Raw genomic sequence first — 17,771 nt, forward strand, 5'->3', positions numbered from 1 at the left:
CCCCCATCCCAGCCCCCGGTGCTACAGACTGTAAGCCCACTGTGGGCAGGGAATGTGCCTACCAACTCTGCTGTATTATACTCTCCCAAGTGTTTAGTACAGCACTCTATACACAGTAAGCACCCAAAAATACCATTGATGATGATGATTGAGGAGGAGGAGGAGGAGGATGTGGAATCTTAGGGCTTTGAAGAGGGGAAGGCTGAGGTCTGAAATATTGTGGCAGGAGGGGTCTAAGACTTGGGGAAGAGATTCAGAGCTGGAGACTGCATTTGGAGACCACCCCTCCATTCGCAGCCCCTTCTAGCCTGCTGAATATGGTTTTGTTCCTGGAAGCGTGGCCTAAACACCTCCAGTGGTTGCCTATCAACCTCTGCTCCAAACAAAAACTCCTCACTCTAGGCTTCAAGGCTCTCTTTCACCTTGCCCCTTCCTACCTCTCCTCCCTTCTCTCTTTCTACTGCCCACCCCGCACGCTCCTCTCCTCTGCCGCCCACCTCCTCACCATCCCTCGGTCTCGCCTATCCCGCCGTCGACCCCTGGGCCATGTCCTCCTGCGGTCCTGGAATGCCCTCCTTCCTCACCTCCGCCAAACTAATTCTCTTCCCCTCTTCAAAACCCTACTTAAAACTCATCTCCTCCAAGAGGCCTTCCCAGACTGAGCTCCCCTTCTCCCTCTACTCCCTCTACCACCCCCCCTTCACCTCTCCGCAGTTTAACCCTCTTTTCCCCCCATTTCCCTCTGCTCCTACCCCTCTCCCTTCCCATCCCCTCAGCACTGTACTCGTCTGCTCAACTGTATATATTTTCATTACCCTATTTATTTTGTTAATGAAATGTACATCGCCTTGATTCTATTTAGTTGCCATTGTTTTTACGAGATGTTCTTCCCCTCGACTCTATTTATCGCCATTGTTCTTGTCTGTCCGTCTTCCCCGAGTAGACTGTAAGCCTGTCAAACGGCAGGGACTGTCTCTATCTGTTGCCGACTTGTTCATTCCAAGCGCTTAGTACAGTACTCTGCACATAGTAAGCGCTCAATAAATACTATTGAATGAATGAATAATAATAAAAATAACTGTGGTATTTGTTAAGGGTTCATTATGTGCCAAGCATTGTGGGTCATCAGATGGGATGCAATCCCTGTCCCACATGGGGCTCACAGTCACAGTAGGAGGTAGAACAGGTATTGAATCCCCATTATACAGATGAGGAAACTGAGGCACAACGAAGTTAAGTGACTTGCTCCAGGTCACCCAGCAGGCAAGTGGCAGAGCTGGATTTAGAACCCCTGTCCTCTGACTTGTGGTCTTTCTGTAAGGCCACAATGTCATACTGGGAGTCAGGTGATCTGGGTTGTAGACCCAGTTCTGCTGTTACCTGCTATGTGACCTTGGGCAAGTCACTTACCTCCCTTGTCCTCATTTCACCTATCTGATCTTAAATTTTGCACCCAATGTGAGACAGAGACGATGTCTGATCTGTTATCTTATATGTACCCTAATGTGTAGAAACAGTAATTTATTTGTAAAAACAATAATTTTTGTTGTTATAGTTATTATGGGATGGTTTTAGTAATAGACTGTCAGGGGGAGCTTGTGAAGCATCTGCTCCATGTCCACTCTGACCCATACATTGGATTGGAGGAGTGAAAAGCAAGGGGTGAGAGGTGTTTGGAAGGAAGGAGAGAGGGAGAGAGAGTATGTGTGTGTGCTGGGGGAGGGGGGCTGACCTTCTCTGGGTTCTAGTGCTGCCTTCTACCAGCTAATGGGTAGCCTCAGTTTCCCCATCTGTAAAATGTGGATATCAGTCTTCATTCCTCCTCCCCGTCCGCAAGACACACATAGATGCAGAGAAGAACAGTAAGAGAACAGTTGGAAAAGTATTACAAGTTAGGTAGAAATCAGAGGGAATCAACCCACACTCGAAGGGGTGGTGGAGGAGCTGAGGGGGTGAGGAGGAAGAAAGAAAGAGGAGAGGAAGGCAGACCTGACTTCAGAGTTTGTCGGGTGAGGCCCTGAGGGGTGGGAGGCCCTGAGGGGTGGGAGGCCTTGGGGGTGGCCTTATCTCTACTGCACCAGTCCAAGCCAGAGGGGGGAGAGACCAGAGTCCAGGGATAGGACAGGCCAGCTTCCCCCCATGTCCCCTCACCCCACAACTTAAACCCCTGCATGCTGTGGTAAAAAAAATCTCCCCTCCCCTCCTCTCCCAGAGCGACAGCGGTATTGGTGGAGAGCGGAAGGAATTCCCGGAGTGCCGGCTGCTGGCCCCCGGGATGCCAATGGGGAATGACACCTTGTTGGCCAGCCCAGGAGTCAGACGGTGCAGCGCTGCGGCCGCAGCGGGCGAAGGAGACCAGAGGGTCAGATACAGGACACGACCGGAAGAGGTAGACCAGACCCCACTCTCTGTACTTGCTTGGGACTCTCTGAGGCCGCGGGGAGAGCATGGGGGGCCGGGGAAAGGGGCAGTTCAAGGGGGAGACCCCCCCACACCCTCAGAATTAAACCAAGGGCCAACGTGAAAGCCCCAGAGCTCACCTGGCCAGAGGTATGATCAGCCTCGTTCTCTGCCCCTCGGGGACATGGCCAAATGTCCCGCTTGAGGCATGAGGAGAGTTGGGAGGGAATTGTTCATTTAGGTCCAGGGGAAAGCTGCCCAGCCTGATATTCCTTGAGAAACCGTCCTCCCCATCTTAAATGCAGGACTGCTGCTCCCTGCCTGGAGGCGACCTTCCAAGGCTCCTTACACTTTCACTTCCCTCACCCTTCGTAACTCTCCTCTCCATCCCTCTCATTGCTCTGGCTCCAGTCGGGGGGGCAGGGACCCGGGACCACACACATGCAAACATGCATGCACACACACGTGTCCCGTGGTAACAAGCTGATGGTCCAGCTCTTTGTTGCCTTCCCCGCTGGTCTCTGGCAGGGCTGCCGATGCTTCCTCTGCCACATCAATTGATCAGTCGGTCATATTCACCAAGCTCTTACTGTGTGCCGAACACTGTAATAAGCATTTGGAAGAGCACAGTAGAACAGAGTTGGTAGGCACGTTCCCTGCCCTCAAAGAGATTATGAACCAGAGAGGGAGACATCCCTCCCTCTCACCCTCTTGTTCCGGCTCGGCCTCCAGCGGCCAGTGGGTGTTGTCGGTCCAGCCGTGCCGGAGAGCGGGTTCAGCAGGCTGGCAACCAGGCAGTTTGCATGATGACGTTTGGCCCGGCCCGATCGGGACCAACATGGTTTGTTTCCTTCCCTCCACACCCCCATCCTCCGCTACTTTTGCTTCCACTCTCTGCCGCCCTGACGAACCCACCTGGTGCCACCCATCGGGTGTGTCAGGCTTGGAGCTAAGCGAGGAACAGGGATTCCCTCTGAGGGCTCGCGGTGGGACTCGGGAGGGAAGACCGCCCCTGAGGGCCAGGCCGTGAGAACAGTGCTTGCTCCCAGGAATTCTCCTTATGGGTCTGGAGCAGGGACAGGATGTGCACATGGTCAGGGATGGGTGGGGCCGGGCGGACGGGTGGCTTGTGGCAATGCCGGGGCTCTCTGCTCCTGAGAGGCATTGGAAACTCTCCTGGGGTGGGGGTCTCTTTGGGTCATTACTGGACTCCCACCTCATCTTGGGCCAGATTTTGTCTAGAGGCCTGCCCCTGAGTGCGTTCCAACCTGTAAAAGGAAGAATAAGAGTGGCCACGGCAGCTGCGTTGTAGGGTGCAGCTGGCAGGAATTGCTGTCTAGGGGCAGGGAGAGAAGGGATGGTGCGGCGGCTAAGGACCTAGTCCCGGAACATGGAGATGACGGAGAGCCCTTCTAGAAAGACCACATGCTCAGGAAATGCTCCCTAGGAAATGCTCAGGGTCCCCTGGGAGGGCAGAGTTTGAGCAGCCCTCCCACCCCCACACTCTTGGGGAGTTGCCAGTTCAGTGGTTCCTCACCGATTTGAGGTCCTCTCTTTGAAGAGCCGGCCCCCTTCCGCCCTCCTCCAGCTTCCCATTATAAAGGCCATGGGACAGGCCTGCGGGCAGGGCTTTGAATGAAGCGGTGAGACTCTAGAATGGAACAAACTCTCAATAGGTCATCTGGTCCAACCCTCAGCCTCTGAGCAGATGAATGCTGAGACTTTTTTACGTAGATGCCTGTAACAGACTCCAACATGCCCCCAGGTCCATCAAGTAAAGTGGGACCAATAGACCAGTTTTATTTATTTATTTATTTATTTATTTTTTATTTATTTATTTATTATTGGACATAACCTGGTGAGGTGGACACCCTCTCCCAGGAGGTGTTTCAGGGAGGGCTCTGAATTTGAGGAGAGTTGGGGTCTGATGGATTTAAAGTTGGGGGATAGGAGGATTCTAGTCAGGAGGAAGGGGATGAGCAAGGGTTCGGTAGCATGGAGAAATTTGGGAGGAGGAGCCGAAGGTCCTGGGTCATAAGGCAGTGGGAGAACAGAGTGGCTAAGGAGGAGGAAGAGAAGGTTGCTGGTAAAACCAGTGGTCAGGAGTTTGTGCTTGGTGCCGAGGAAATGGGGTCATCATTGGAAGAAAGAGGTTGGGGACACGTTGGCTAGGGCCGGGCCTCTGCCTGTCTCTCTGGCTTGGCCTGCCTGGCCCTGCTGCTAGCACAGGAAATAATGCATGGCAGGGAGGCTGTGAGGTCACAGTGCAGCAGCCAAGCCCTAATATTATGATTATGTTTATTATTATTATCATTATGGTATTCTTAAGCACTTACTATGTGTCAAGCACTGTTCAGATCACTGGGATAGATGCAAGTTAATCAGGTCAGGACATTCCCTGTCCCACATGAGGCTCACAGTAAGAGGGAGAACAGGCATTGAATCTCCATTTTACAGATGAGGAAACTGAGAGGTACAGAGAAGTTAAATGATTTTCCCAAGGTCATACAGCAGGCAGCTGGCAGAGCCAGGATTAGAATCGAAGTCCTTTGATTCCCATACCCTTTCCAGGAGGCCACGCTACTCCTCAATGCCCCATAGATGGGATTGCCCGAGCGACCGAGGCCACTGGGGAGCCGGGCTGTGGGGTCCAACTGGCCAGCGGTCTGCCTCCCAGCCAGTGCGGCCAAGGGCTTCTGGCAGCTGCCCAGGGCATGTGTGCAGTCAGGCTCCAGGGAACCTCCAGGGCAGACCTCCTGGCCGATCGCCTCCCCTCCCCCTACCTGCCAGTAGTCTTGGTTGGCCCTTATTCACCCTTTGGGGGAGCAGAAGCTGAGAGAGCCATGTTCCTGGCAGGATGGAGGAGGGGATTAGCCCACCTCCAGGCAGGTCTCCACAGGGCCCACCGTAGAGCAGGCACCATTTGGCTGTAGCTGGGGAACTGCTAGGTCCTAGAGGAAAACACAGGCCTCACGCTAGGCGGAACATCTGATGGTGTGCCTTCGCGAGGGTTGGGGGTGGGCTGGGCCCCAGGAGACTAGCCTGGCCACCCCAGTGGACAGAACCTCAATCTGCACTGTGGACCCAGAATGACCCCCAGGACTTCCAGGCCTCAGCTCAGAAGCATTCTCTCTTCTTCCTCCTCCTCCACCTTCTCTTCCTCCTCTTCCTCTCCTCTTCATCCTCTTCCTTTCATCCTCCTGTTCCTCCTCCTCCTCCACCACTCTTCCTCTTTCTTTTCCTCCTCCTCATCCTGCTCTATTTCCCCATGTATTCCTCTGCTACCTCCACTCCCACCATGACTTCCCTTTAGCATCTGTAGGACAACCATATCGGGAAACTTCTTTCCCTTTCTCAGGTGTAGGGAAAAGGACCTGCCAGCCTGTAGCCTAGTGATGAGGTCTCCATTCCCTTGTCACCCTTCAGTCGCTTTAGACCTCAAAAGACCATTTGGTCCAGCCCCTGCCTCCAGGGAAGATTGGCTCCTCTCCAAGGATGGGGCTTTCCCCGGCCCCCGCCCCTTGGTCATTTTGGAAGTACTTTCTTGCACTCAACCCAGTGCTCTATTGCTGCAACTTCAAGTGGTGCCAGAAATCCGTGTCTCTGATGATTAGACCAGAGAGGCCAAGGAGTAACCCCCTGACCCTTCCCTCCTGCTTCTTGGGCTCCTGCGTTCTCCCGGCTGCCTCCCTGTAAGCTCTGCCACCTCATTTTCCTACTCTGATCACGGTCCTCAGTCTAGACCGCATGCTAGAAGTGTCCGTCCTGGGAGAGTCTCTGGATGGGACTTCCAAAAGGGGTCCACCTCACCCTCCCAGAGGCTTCTGGGAAATTGCCGACAGTCCCGAGAAGAGAGACAAGAAAGGTCATGGTTTGAGAGCAGGCAAGGGCCTTATCTAGTGCGATCAGGGGCAGAGGCGATTGGGGCACCTCCCAGATACAGAAACATTTTCCTTTTAGGCCAGAGAGTGGTTGACTGCCCCGAGAGCCATTTGACTATAAGTTCCTGGAGGACAGGGAACATGCTTAGAACAGGGCCTAGTGCTTGGTAGGCGCATACTCTGTACCACTAATCTCGGGGCAGCTCAGAAGCTCAACTGACAGGACCCAGCATCAGACGCCCTATTCTCAAAAGGTCGATCAGCTGCCCCAAGACCACCTGTATTAAGGGCTTTGTGGTAGAAAGTAAGAACTTTCAGAGAAAAGAAAGCGCTCTGACCATCGAGCAGTTTGGGAGTCTAAGATTCTAACTGAAACAGGGGTTTATCTGCACGCAAAAGCTGTTTGTGTGTGCAAATACAGTGAGCGAGATTAACCCCATTGTGGTTGACCATGGAAAATACAGACTGCATTTATTTTTCACCTGAGCCACACACAAACTGCAGGAAGGGGAGAGTGAATTAGAGAGGAGAGGGAGTGAGAGGAGTCGATGGAGTGGGAGCAAGGAGGAGAGGGAGAGCGAAGAGGCGATCAATCAATCTTATTTATTGAGCACTTACTGTATGCATACTAGCGCTTGGAAGAGTGCAGTGTAACAGAGTTGATAGACACATTCCCTGCCCACAATGAGCTTACGGTCTAGAAAGGGAGGCAGACATTACATAACTAAATAAATTATGGATTTGTACATAAGTGCTGTGGGACTGAGAGAGGGGTGAATAAAGGGCACAAATCCAAGTGCAAGTAGAGGGGGTGAGAGCAAGGAGAAGGAGAGAGTCCTTGAAAAGGCGAGGGAGTGAGGGGAAAGAGAGAGAAGAAGGGAACAGAAGAAGAGAGAGAGGGAAGATTGCCACAAGCCATCTGAAGCATAGTCATTGAATTAAGAGAAAATTCTCCTGCCAGGATGTAGGAATTTGAGGCTGGGTATCATAGGAACTCTCAGTTCCAGAGGTGGGGGAAGGGGGAAGCTTCTGGAGTTCAGGTTATTGAAGTCTGGGCCACATCTAGGACAAGGAAATGGGGTGGATGTGACATCACCTCAGCCCAGTAACTTTTTGATTTGGTGGGAGTAGCAGAGCGGCTCAAGGTTCCCCTCCCACCCACTTCCCAACCTTCTCCCCTGCACCTCGCCGCAGGGTCTTTCAGAATGGAGACTGTATCAATCAGTGGTATTTATTGAGTGCTTCCTGTGTGCCGAGCTCTGGACTAAGCACTTGGAAGAGTACAATGTAACAGTATAACACTATCCTCTAGCAGGATACTGATCTTCCAAATCCAGCAGGCACTCCAGGGGCCTCAGACCCAGGCTCCGATCCTTCCTCCTTCCTCTTCTCTTCTGAGAGAAGAGGTGACCGGTTTCTGAGGGAAACTTGAGTTCCTAGTCACTGAAATCAATCATTCAGTTAATCAGTGTTATTTATTGAACACTTACTGTACTATGTTCTGGGAAGAGAGCAATCCAATAGAGTTGGTAGACATGATCCATGGCCATAAGGGACTTACAATCAAGTGTCTAATGAAGCAGCATGACCTAGTAGAAAGAGCCAAAACCCTGGAGTCAGAAGACCTGGGTTCTAATCCCGACTCTGCCACTGGTCAGCTGTGTGACCTTGGGCAAGTTATTAACTTCTCTGGGCAACTTAGGCAACTTCTCTGTGCCTCTACCTCATCAGTAAAATGGGGATTAACTCCTATTCCTTCCTACTTAGGCTGTGAGCCCTATGTAGGACAAGGACTGTGTCCAACCTGATTATCTTGTACCCACCCCAGTCCTTAGAAGAGTGTTTAACACATAGAAAGTGCTTAACAAGTACCATAATTACCATAAAGCCACCCTCTTCCCTCAGCTGACCCTCCATATGCTTGGGCAAAGAGAGAGGGGCCTACCCACACCTCCACATTTTCCCAACTCATCAAGGATGCCCTCCGTTTTCCCTGGGACTCAACTGTCCTCCCAGAATCCATGGCGCTTGATGTCTGTTAGCTTGGGCCTTAGTTCGCCCTGGGTTCTCCTCTCTGTTCTAGAGACCTGAGAACAATCCCAATGTGGCTGATTGGTTTAGGAACCCCCACCATGTCTCAGGCCCCCCTACACACACTTGCCTCCTCAGTGGGTGGACAGGACTTGAGTTCCAAGAGGGTCAGATGAGCCGGTCACACCTGTGTGGGCCTAAGCATCTCTAGGCCAAGGGAAATTCCAGGACCTAAGCCTAGGTCAAGGTGTCCTCAGCTGGAGGCTGGAGCATTTACTTACCATCTTACCCTCCTCCTTCCCCTGCCCCAGTCTTCCATCTCTTCTCTCTTCGCTCTGGTCAATACTAACCCAAGGTGGTCAGTGGCAACGCTCCAGAAAACTGGACCTCAGGACATCTGTGACCTCACGCATGCCCCGTCAGCAAACAGTCGCCATTTTGTGAAAGTCGACCTGAATCAGCCCACGCCTAGAATACCGTCACCTCCCAGTTGCTCCAGAACCACTGCATTCCCCCTAGAGAGCGGTGAACTCAGATCTTGTGACTGAACTAGGGGCCTAGATGGTGGGAGCTGTGGTAGTGGGAGCTAGAGGCTGGTATTGAAAATAACAGACATAAAGGCATCCGGTTCTGACTCTGCCCCAGACAGGAGGATACTGGACTGCCCATTGTAAAATGGGATGAGTGGCCACCCTCTGCTGTGCCACCTTTTCCAGCCAGCCAACCAGCTCTGGACCCTCACTGCTTCAGGATATTCTTTTCCATTGGACTCACTCAGTTCCTTCCACTGTTCCAACTCCCTTCCCATTGCTCCCGTCCCTCCCTGCTCCCAGGGCCAGTGCCACCCCTGTGCCCCCTCCACTGGGCTCCACTCGCTGGGGTAAGTGAGGGCTGACTAACTGGAGATGTGTGGGCACGATCAGGACTCCCCAGTGGCATAGGAGGAGATGGTCTGCAAGGAGAAGGGACCACCAGGTTTTATACTACAGTCACGGTCTGGTTTCCAGTTGGCCTCATCCCTGTCCGGCGGAATAACTTCATGTCCAGTTGTTTAATTTTCAGCATCTTTCCCCCTACTGCGATTCTTGCCACAGAGTTCCATGGCTACGGAGCCCATCTGCCCTGAAAAGTAGCCACGATAGCTCAGGGGCTATTGCGGGGTGGGGGGCAGAAACCCTCTAGAATGCCCACGATTGGTATGTTTTTGCTAAATGGCACCTATGGCATTGCCATGCAGCTCTGTGTGCCCCAGGTGACCCGTGTGATGTCACATGCTTCTCCTTTTTTAGTAGGGGCCACTCTAGCCAGTGGGGAGAGCACTCAGTCCATCAGTGGCATTTATTGGGCCCTTACTTTGTGCAGAGCACTTTACCAAAGTTGTAGACACCCTCCCTGCTCTCAAGGAGTTTTCAGTCTAATGAGGCAGACAGACATTAAAATCAATTATAGGTAGGGGAAGCAATTTTTTTAAGGTATTTGGACAGACATTAATATCAATTACGGGTAGGGGAATCAGTTTTTTTAGGTTATTTGTTAAGCATTTCCCATGTGCCAGACATTGTACTAACTGCTGCAGTATATACGAGCTAATCAGGTGGGGACAGTCTGTCCCACATGGGGCTCAGGGTCTTAATTCCCATTTTACAGATACAGTACCTGAGACACAGGGAAGTGTAGTGGCTCGCCCAGGATAACACAGCGATACGTAGCAGAGCCAGGATTAGAACCTAGGTCCTTCTGTTCCCAGGCCCATGCAATATCCACTAGGCACCAGTGCTTCTCCAGTTTAGTATTAGGAAAAGGTCATATGCATTGTGAGGGTGGGGACAGGCAACACAGAAGCTCAGCCAGGTCTGGACCCAGATCTCCATCTTCTCAAGCAATGCCACTGGAGTGGGGATTGATGGCAAAACCCCTTCCCTTTCATCTCTGCAAGGAAATCATTCCCAGAATGGGACAGAGGCATGAAGCTGGTGTATAGGATGCTGGCTTAGTTCTTGGTTGAGAAGTGGTCCCTGTACATGTCTATAAATTATATATCATACATTCTTTATGTTAATGTCGGTCTCCTCCTTTAGGCTGTAAACTCGTTATGGGTAGGGAATGTGTCTACCAACTCTGCTGTATTGTATTCTCCCAAACTGTTAGTACCGTGTTCTGCACAAAGTAAGGGCTCAGTAGTTACCAACGATGAGGAGGATGATGAAGAGTTCCCCTGACCCAGTTTCTCTCCCCCCGGCCCCGCCCATGGTCTCTTGTCTTTGCTCTCCTGGCCCAAGTAGTTTGAGTCCCCAAAGGGGTTTGGGGTGGGTGGATGGGTGGCCATATGGGATGATTTCAGCAGAATTCTCAGTGGAAACAAATGGGCCCATCTTTAATAATTTAATTGAGATCACTGTGTCGCCGCCTGCCCCCCAGCCCCTTACAATTGTGAAAGATTTTGTATGAGTGCCTTTGTCAGGCCCCCACTGCCCAGAGACACCCTCTTGCCTTTCCCCAGGCTGGAGTGGGGACTTCCAGTCTCCTCGAGTAGAAGGCAGGGCTGACAGGGCCGGAATGATGGGCATGCTCTGAGCAGCCAAGAGCAAGGGCCCACGAAGCAGGCACAAGGGGTCGCCTGGTCTCCAAGCAGTCTGGGCAGATTGTCTCAATCAGTAGATGAATAACAGCCAGGAGGGATTAGGAAAAAAGATGGAAGGAGGAAGGATTGGTCAGGGGAACCTGCCGTCCTGAGCCAGGAAGTGCCGACAACTTCCAAGATTCACATTCTCCCAAGTGCTGCAAGTTCTGCTCAGGAGACCCTGAGTTGAAAATTTAAGACACACAAAAAAAATACCATCCCAAGTCAATCATATTTGTTGAGCACTGACTGTGTGCAGAACACTGTACTGAGTGCTTGGGAGAGTATAACACAGCAGAATTGGTAGACACGTTCCCTGCCCATAATAAGCTTATAGTCAAGAGGGGTAGTCAGGCAGGCATTAATATAAATAAATATTACAGATATGTACATAAGTTCTGTGGGGTTGAGAGTGGGATGAATATCAAAAGGTACAGATCCAAGTGTGATGCTGAAGAGAGAGGGAATCAGGGAAAAGAGGGCTTAATTGGGGAAGGCCTCTTGGAGGAGGTGTTACTTCAATAAGGCTTTGAAGGTGGAGAGAGTTGAGGTGGTCTGGCGTATATGGATGGGGAGTGAGTTCCAAGCTAGGGAAAGGGTGTGGGAAAGGGTTTGGCAGCAAGATAGACGAGATGGGGCACAGTGAGTAAACTGGTGCTGGAGGAGCGAAGTGCATGGGCTGGGTCATAGTAGGAGATCAGTGAGGTGAGGTAGGAAGGGGTGAGCTGAAGTGCGATAAGGAGGTCTCCCCTCCCACAGAAGGTAGCAAGAATTGATCGATCGTGGTGAGAGGAGAAAGGAGGTTAAGCCAGACTGTCTCAGTTTGGATAGTATTTACTGGCATCGACTGGGTGTGGGGCGGCATGCTGAGCACTTGAACATGGAAGTGTTGCAGTGGCTACCCTCGATGTGCTTACAGTCTAACGAAGGCAGAGAGTCATAAATTGAGATACGATTCCACTCCTTGCCACCTGGGTTCAGCTCCTCCCTCCACCTGAGATCAGGACCTGTTTGCCTCAGTTTCCCTGAGGAACCAGGGGAAGGTTTTGAGACCCCACAAAAGCACTGAGCATTTGCTCTTTCTCATTGCCATCGACCACTGACAGGCTAATAATAACAGTTGTGGTGTTTAGTGAGCATTTACCCTGTACCAAGCACTGTACTAAGAACTTGGGTAGATTCAAGATAATCAGGTGAAACACGATCCCTGTTCCACACAGGGCTCACAGCCTAAGCAAGGGGAAGAGCAAGCATTGAATCCCCATTTTACAGAGGAAGAAGCTGAGGCCCAAAGAGGCGACTTGCCCAATGTCACATAGCAGACCAGTGGTGGAGCTGAGATGAGAAGCCAGGTCCTTTGACTCCCCCAGCCACACTCCTTCTAACCGCGGGAGGCAGGGAGTCCAGGACGTCTGGCCTGGCAAAGAATGTCGGGCGCCCACACGTTCACCCATGCTGGGAGGTCAGGAAGACCTCCGTTCCCACCCTTCTCTCAGTTCGCTCCCGCTCCACCGCCTCTTCCTTTCCTATCCTCCCCCAGGAGAACGTTTCCTCCCGCAACTTTCCCGTCTCGGGAGAGGAAGCCATCGTCCAAGGGCAAGGGAGCGCAAGCTCTACGCAACGGGGCGAGGTTAATTTAAGGGGCAGCAGGGAAAAGCAGGGGGTCAGGGTTGGGGGTGTCTGGGCCTATGGGCTGGAACCCCCCAGGGTCTCCAGAGAGTTGTCAGTGGGGAGGACCAAAGCCTCACCGGCCTCTCCAGAGGCCACCGGGTGACGGGAGGCCGAGGGGAGGAGACCAAGGGGAAGGGACTGAGCTTCCTTCCCACGTCTGGGCTGCCCCCGGGGGCCTCTGGGAGGCGAAGGCAAACCTCCAGCGGACAGAAACAGCCCTGAAGGCTGATATTTCCTGTAGCCACCCAAACGGAAAACATGGTTACTAATACTCACTGTTTGTATGGGTGACCACAAGTTTACATTTCAGATAACAGAAAACAACAACTCAGCTCTGCCTCGTCCGCAGCCCCACCAGCCTTGCTCTCTGGTTTCCTCCGACAAGGCCCCCCGACTGACCGGGCGGGCCCCTCTCCCCCCACCCCTTGCACTCTCTGACCCCTTAGGGCGCGGAGGTCCCACCTGCGAATCTCACTAGGGCAGTAGGGCAGACGTTTCCCAGAGCCAAAATTTCCCTTCCTGGTTGGTTTATGGGGGCCCAGGGGTGGGCTGGACCAGCCTGGTAGTCCAAGGGTTCTGTCCCCTGATAATAATAAGAATTGTAGAATTTGTGAAAAGCTATATACCGAGCACTACTAAGCGAGGTAATTTGAGGTAATTAGGTCAGATGTATCCCTGGCCCACATGGGGCTCGCAGTGTAAGGGCGAGGGAGAACAGATACTGAATCTCTGTTTTACAGATGAGGAAACTGAGCAAAGAGAATTTTAAGTGACTGGAGTATAGTCACACAGCAAGCAAGTGGCAGAGCCAGGATTAGATGTAATTCTGCTGCCCCGGGAGTCTGGATGTGCGATTGGGAGTTGTGCTCAAGCCCATGGAATCAACTCAAGGCAGCAAGCCCAGGATTTAAGCATGTCCAGGGGAATAGGTAAGCCTAGGGCATAAGTCATCTCTCAGGCAATGCCCTAACCATCGCAGGAAAGGGAAGATGCCCCTTCCCCCCGAAGCAGGGCCCACTGTAGCCAAAAAAGTTGGCTGCAGCATTTATTGTGTACTTACTCTGTGGAAAGCACTACCAAACACAAGATTATCAGATCAGAAACAGGCCCTGTCCCACCAAGGGCTCATCCCCATTTTACAGATGAGGAAACTGAAGCCCATAGATGTTAAATGACTCATCCCAAGTCAAACAGCAGGTCAGTGGCTGGGACCAGAGTCAGCCTCCCAAATCTGAGTTCCACACACTTTTCACTAGGCCATGCCTCCTCTCTAGAAGATGAGGGGATAAGGGGTGACCAGCACAAAGGTGGTGAGTGCGGGGTGGTAGGCTGTGTTCTTCTAAGAAAACATGATTTGCCCACATTTTTGGTACCCCCAACTTAGCCACAGAGGCCGGGGCCAGAAGCGAACCCCCGATCCACTGCTCTTCCCACTCCAGAACCCCCACGGATTCGGGACTGTATTTAGCAGCTCCTTCCTCCGCCTGGGGTGGGCTCAGAACAAGCAAAATAATAATAATGATGGTATTTGTTAAGTGCTTACTCTGAGCCAAGCAGTGTTCTATGTGCTGGGGTAGATACAAGGTTGTCCCACATGGGGTTCACAGTCCTAATCCCCATTTTACAGATGAGGTAACTCCCAGAAAAGTGAAGTGACTTGCCCAAGGTCACACAAGAGGCAAGTGGTGGAGCCAGGATTAGAGCCCATGACCTTCTGACTCCCAGGCCCGTGCTCTATCCACCAAGCCATGCTGCATCATTCTGGCCTAATAACTCACTTGGGCCTGACTTACCCAGCTATTGCAGGGCAAAACATTTTCTTCTCCTGAAATGTGGGAGGTAATAATAATGGTGGTATTTGTTAAACACTTACTAACTGCCAAGCATTGTAGTAGATATAAGAAAATCAGGTCGGACACAGTCCCCATCTCTCATCGGGCTCATGGTCTTATGTAGGAGGGAGAGCAGCTGTTGAATCCCCATTCTCAGATGAGCAAACTGAGGCCCAGAGAAGTGAAGGGACTTGTTCAAGGTCACTTAGCAAGCAAGCTGCAGAGCCGAAATTGGATCTCGGGTCCTCCGATTCCCAGGTCCATGCGCTTTCTACACTGTTTCCTTCCTCAGGTGATCAGTGTTTATCGGGGCCTAGGGGCAGGTGGATCATGTCCTGGGGTAGACTCAGACAGGAATTAGGACTTTTTTCCCTCAGAGGTAACATTGGTGAGGGTGACCCCCATGGGGCTTCTTTGGCCCTGGGCTAGGGCTTAGCCCAAGGACTTTGGGAGAGCGGGTGGGGGTAGGGGGGCATGGGCATGTGTGGTTGTCCTCCAGGGCAGCAGGGCTGGTTGACGCAGCTGACTGGGGGAAACCAAGTTTCTTCCCCTGCTCCCCACCGCCCGCCCCAGGCTCCTCTTCCGGGAGTGTCAGGGGGTCAAGCCCCGGAGATGTGGGGGTGGTGAGGGGGGAGGGAAGGGTAGAAAATGTGATAAAAATACAGGGTGTTGATCATTTTTTAGGAGGAAAAAGTCCCTAAACGTGGGGTTTCCCGCCAACATGAGGCAAGTCCTTCCATAATGAAGGTTTTCCCCTTTCATTCATCCTGTGCCCTTCACTAGCGCCCCTGATTCCCACCCTGGCACTGCCCCAGAAAGCCCTCAGCCTCAGCCCCAGACTGAGCTTCCCTTGAGGTCACTCAGCCCTTTTGTCTCAGCTTGGGCTTTGTGATAGGAGGGAGCGGAAGCAGGAACCCCCTGCTCCCACAGCCCCACGTCCAGGCACGTCTGCCGGATTTGGTGGCTGGAAGAAAGGCCCATGACCCAAAAGCTCCTGGATAATGGCAGGCTGCGGGATTAGAGACTGAAGCTAGGAGAGGGGGGCAGGGGCCGGGCCAAGCAGAGGGGGCAGTGGTCTGGATTCGATTTTCAGGGAGCCAGAGGTGTAGAAGAATTTTTTAAAAAATGGAGACCAGGGCCCAAAGGAGCCTTTGCTGAAACAGTTGGAAACCTAGCATGGAAGATCAGGCCAGGCTGGGCCTAGTGTTGGCTGGGGTGGCACTGTCAGGGGAGGGAAGGGAGGAGAAGGGGCAGAGAAGTGGGTGGGATAGGGTGTGGTGGTGGCAGGATGGTGAAGGAAGCAGGGCAGCGTGCCAACTGTTTGAGGCTCTGCATCCCGTCGTGCTGCCAGGCTGAGCAGGGGGGGCAGTGGGAAGCAGTGTTGCCTAGTGGAAAGAACACAGGCCGGGGAGCCAGAGGATTGGCATCCTCATTTTGGTTCAACCACTCGCTTGCCTGCTGTAAGACCTAGGGTAAGTCACTGAACTTCTCTGTGCCTCAGTTACCTTATCTGAAAAGCGGGAATTCAGTCTTTCTCCCTGTGTGCCCCTCGTGACAAAGGGACTGTGTCTAATTACCTGATTGCCTTTTATCTACCCCCAAATTTAGTACAATCCTTGGCACAAAGTGAGTGCTTAACAAATACCAGTATCATCATCCCCTATCCTAGTACTTAGTACAGTGCCTGTCCCATAGTAAGCACTTAACAAGTACCGTAAAAATAAAGAAAAATTGTACTTTCCACAGGGAAACTGGATTGGGGCTTAGAATGGGGAACTGGGTTCCTGGGCTCAGGAGAAGAGGTGTCAGCACCATACCTAAATTTCCCCTGGGGCATATGGCAGTCTTGGGGCAGAAAGTTCTGCGGGTGTCAGATCCCCAGGAATTGCCTTATCTGTAAAATGGGGATTCAGTCTGTAAAACGAGGGGGGGGGGGAGGCGGCTCCTCGTTTAGCAGCTCCCTGAGGAAGAGCGGGCCTGGGATCTTCCACCTCTCCTCTAGTCCATCTATCTGCCCGCCGCCACCCCCAAAATTCTCCAGCCTTGAAGCCTTTCCCAAATCAAGCTGTCTCCCCATTCGCCATCTAACTTGATGTCCACACTCTCCAACCACTCACCCCCAGACCCAACCCATAAATTGCCCTCTCTGTCTGGGGCTGTTTCTTTACCCAGCTTCAGAGGTCTTCCTACCTCCAGTTCCCCATTCTAGCCGCTGGGAAAATAGGGGCTCTGCCCTCCTCCTGCCTATTCATTCATTCGATCGTAATTTTTAAGCACTTACTGTGTGCAGAGCACTGTATTAAGTGCTTGGGAAAGTACAGTACAACAATGCCCAGAATCATTTCCCTTCCCAGGGTCTTAATGTCATGAAAAAAGCCAGACCTGCAGAGAACTTGCAAAAGCAAACAAGCATAAGGTTTAGGTCAGACCAGAGGGAGATTTTTCTGCCCCAGTCAGTCATAGTACTTATTGAGTGCCTACCATGTGCAGAAGATTGAACTAAGTGATTGGGAAAGTACAATATAAGAGTCAGCCACGATCTTTGCACACAAGGAATTTACAGTCCACAGGATGGAGGGTGATCAGGGAATGTGTCTGTTCATTGTTATATTGTACTCTCCCAAGTGCGTAGTACAGTGAGAAGCAGAGTGGCATAGTGGAAAGATAACGAGCTTGAGGGTCAGGGGACCTGGGTTCTAAGCCCAGCTCTGCCACTTGTCTGCTGTGTGACCTTGGGCAAGTCATTTAACTTGTGTGTGCCATCTGTAAAATGGGGATTAAGACTGTGAGCCCCATGTGGGACAACCTGATTACCTTGTATCTGCCCCAGCACTTAGAATAGTGCTTTACACATAGTAAGTGCTTAACAATACTGTAACTATTATTATTATTACAGTGCTTTGTACACAGTAAGCTCTCAATAAATTCGATTGAACAAATAGATGAATGAATGAGGGAAAGAATTCCCTTCTCTGGAAGGGTCCGGAAAAATAGGAGACAGGTCCACCTGCCCCATTTGGTTAAAGGGACTTGCCTAAAGGCAGGAGGTTGGACCAAGTGACCTGGCCCATCCAGGGCTTTCCCAGAGACCAGGGAAGACAGGGGTGGGCCCAGCACCCCTCCTGGGGCAACCTTCAGCACCCCGGCATGGCACCAGGGATCTCCAGGAACGAGTTTCCCTAGGAGCCTCCCTCCCCAGACCCCCAGGATCCAGTGCTGTCACAGGGGGCCTACCCCTAACCCCATACACAGCCCCAACAATGAGAGACCTGCAACTTTCGCTACATCCCCTGACCTGTACTCATCCCACTTCGGATAGTCTGCAGAACATGCACA

The 17,771-nt window shown here is 52.1% G+C and overlaps 1 protein-coding gene across 6 annotated transcripts in view; it reads left to right on the plus strand.

The window, feature by feature from the left end:
• Positions 1-17,771, plus strand: part of TCF7 (transcription factor 7) — a 127,957-nt gene that overhangs the window by 41,018 nt on the left and 69,168 nt on the right. For 4 of the 6 annotated variants that reach the window (XM_029051591.2, XM_029051592.2, XM_029051590.2 and 1 more), the window contains exon 4: positions 2,213-2,389. The exons of the other annotated variants lie outside the window; for them this stretch is intronic. In XM_029051591.2, the coding sequence (XP_028907424.1) occupies positions 2,213-2,389 (177 nt within the window). The remainder of the gene's footprint in view (positions 1-2,212; positions 2,390-17,771) is intronic. 6 annotated transcript variants of the gene reach the window in all.

Source organism: Ornithorhynchus anatinus, chromosome X1 (assembly GCF_004115215.2).
Source record: "Ornithorhynchus anatinus isolate Pmale09 chromosome X1, mOrnAna1.pri.v4, whole genome shotgun sequence".
Lineage (NCBI taxonomy): Eukaryota > Metazoa > Chordata > Mammalia > Monotremata > Ornithorhynchidae > Ornithorhynchus > Ornithorhynchus anatinus.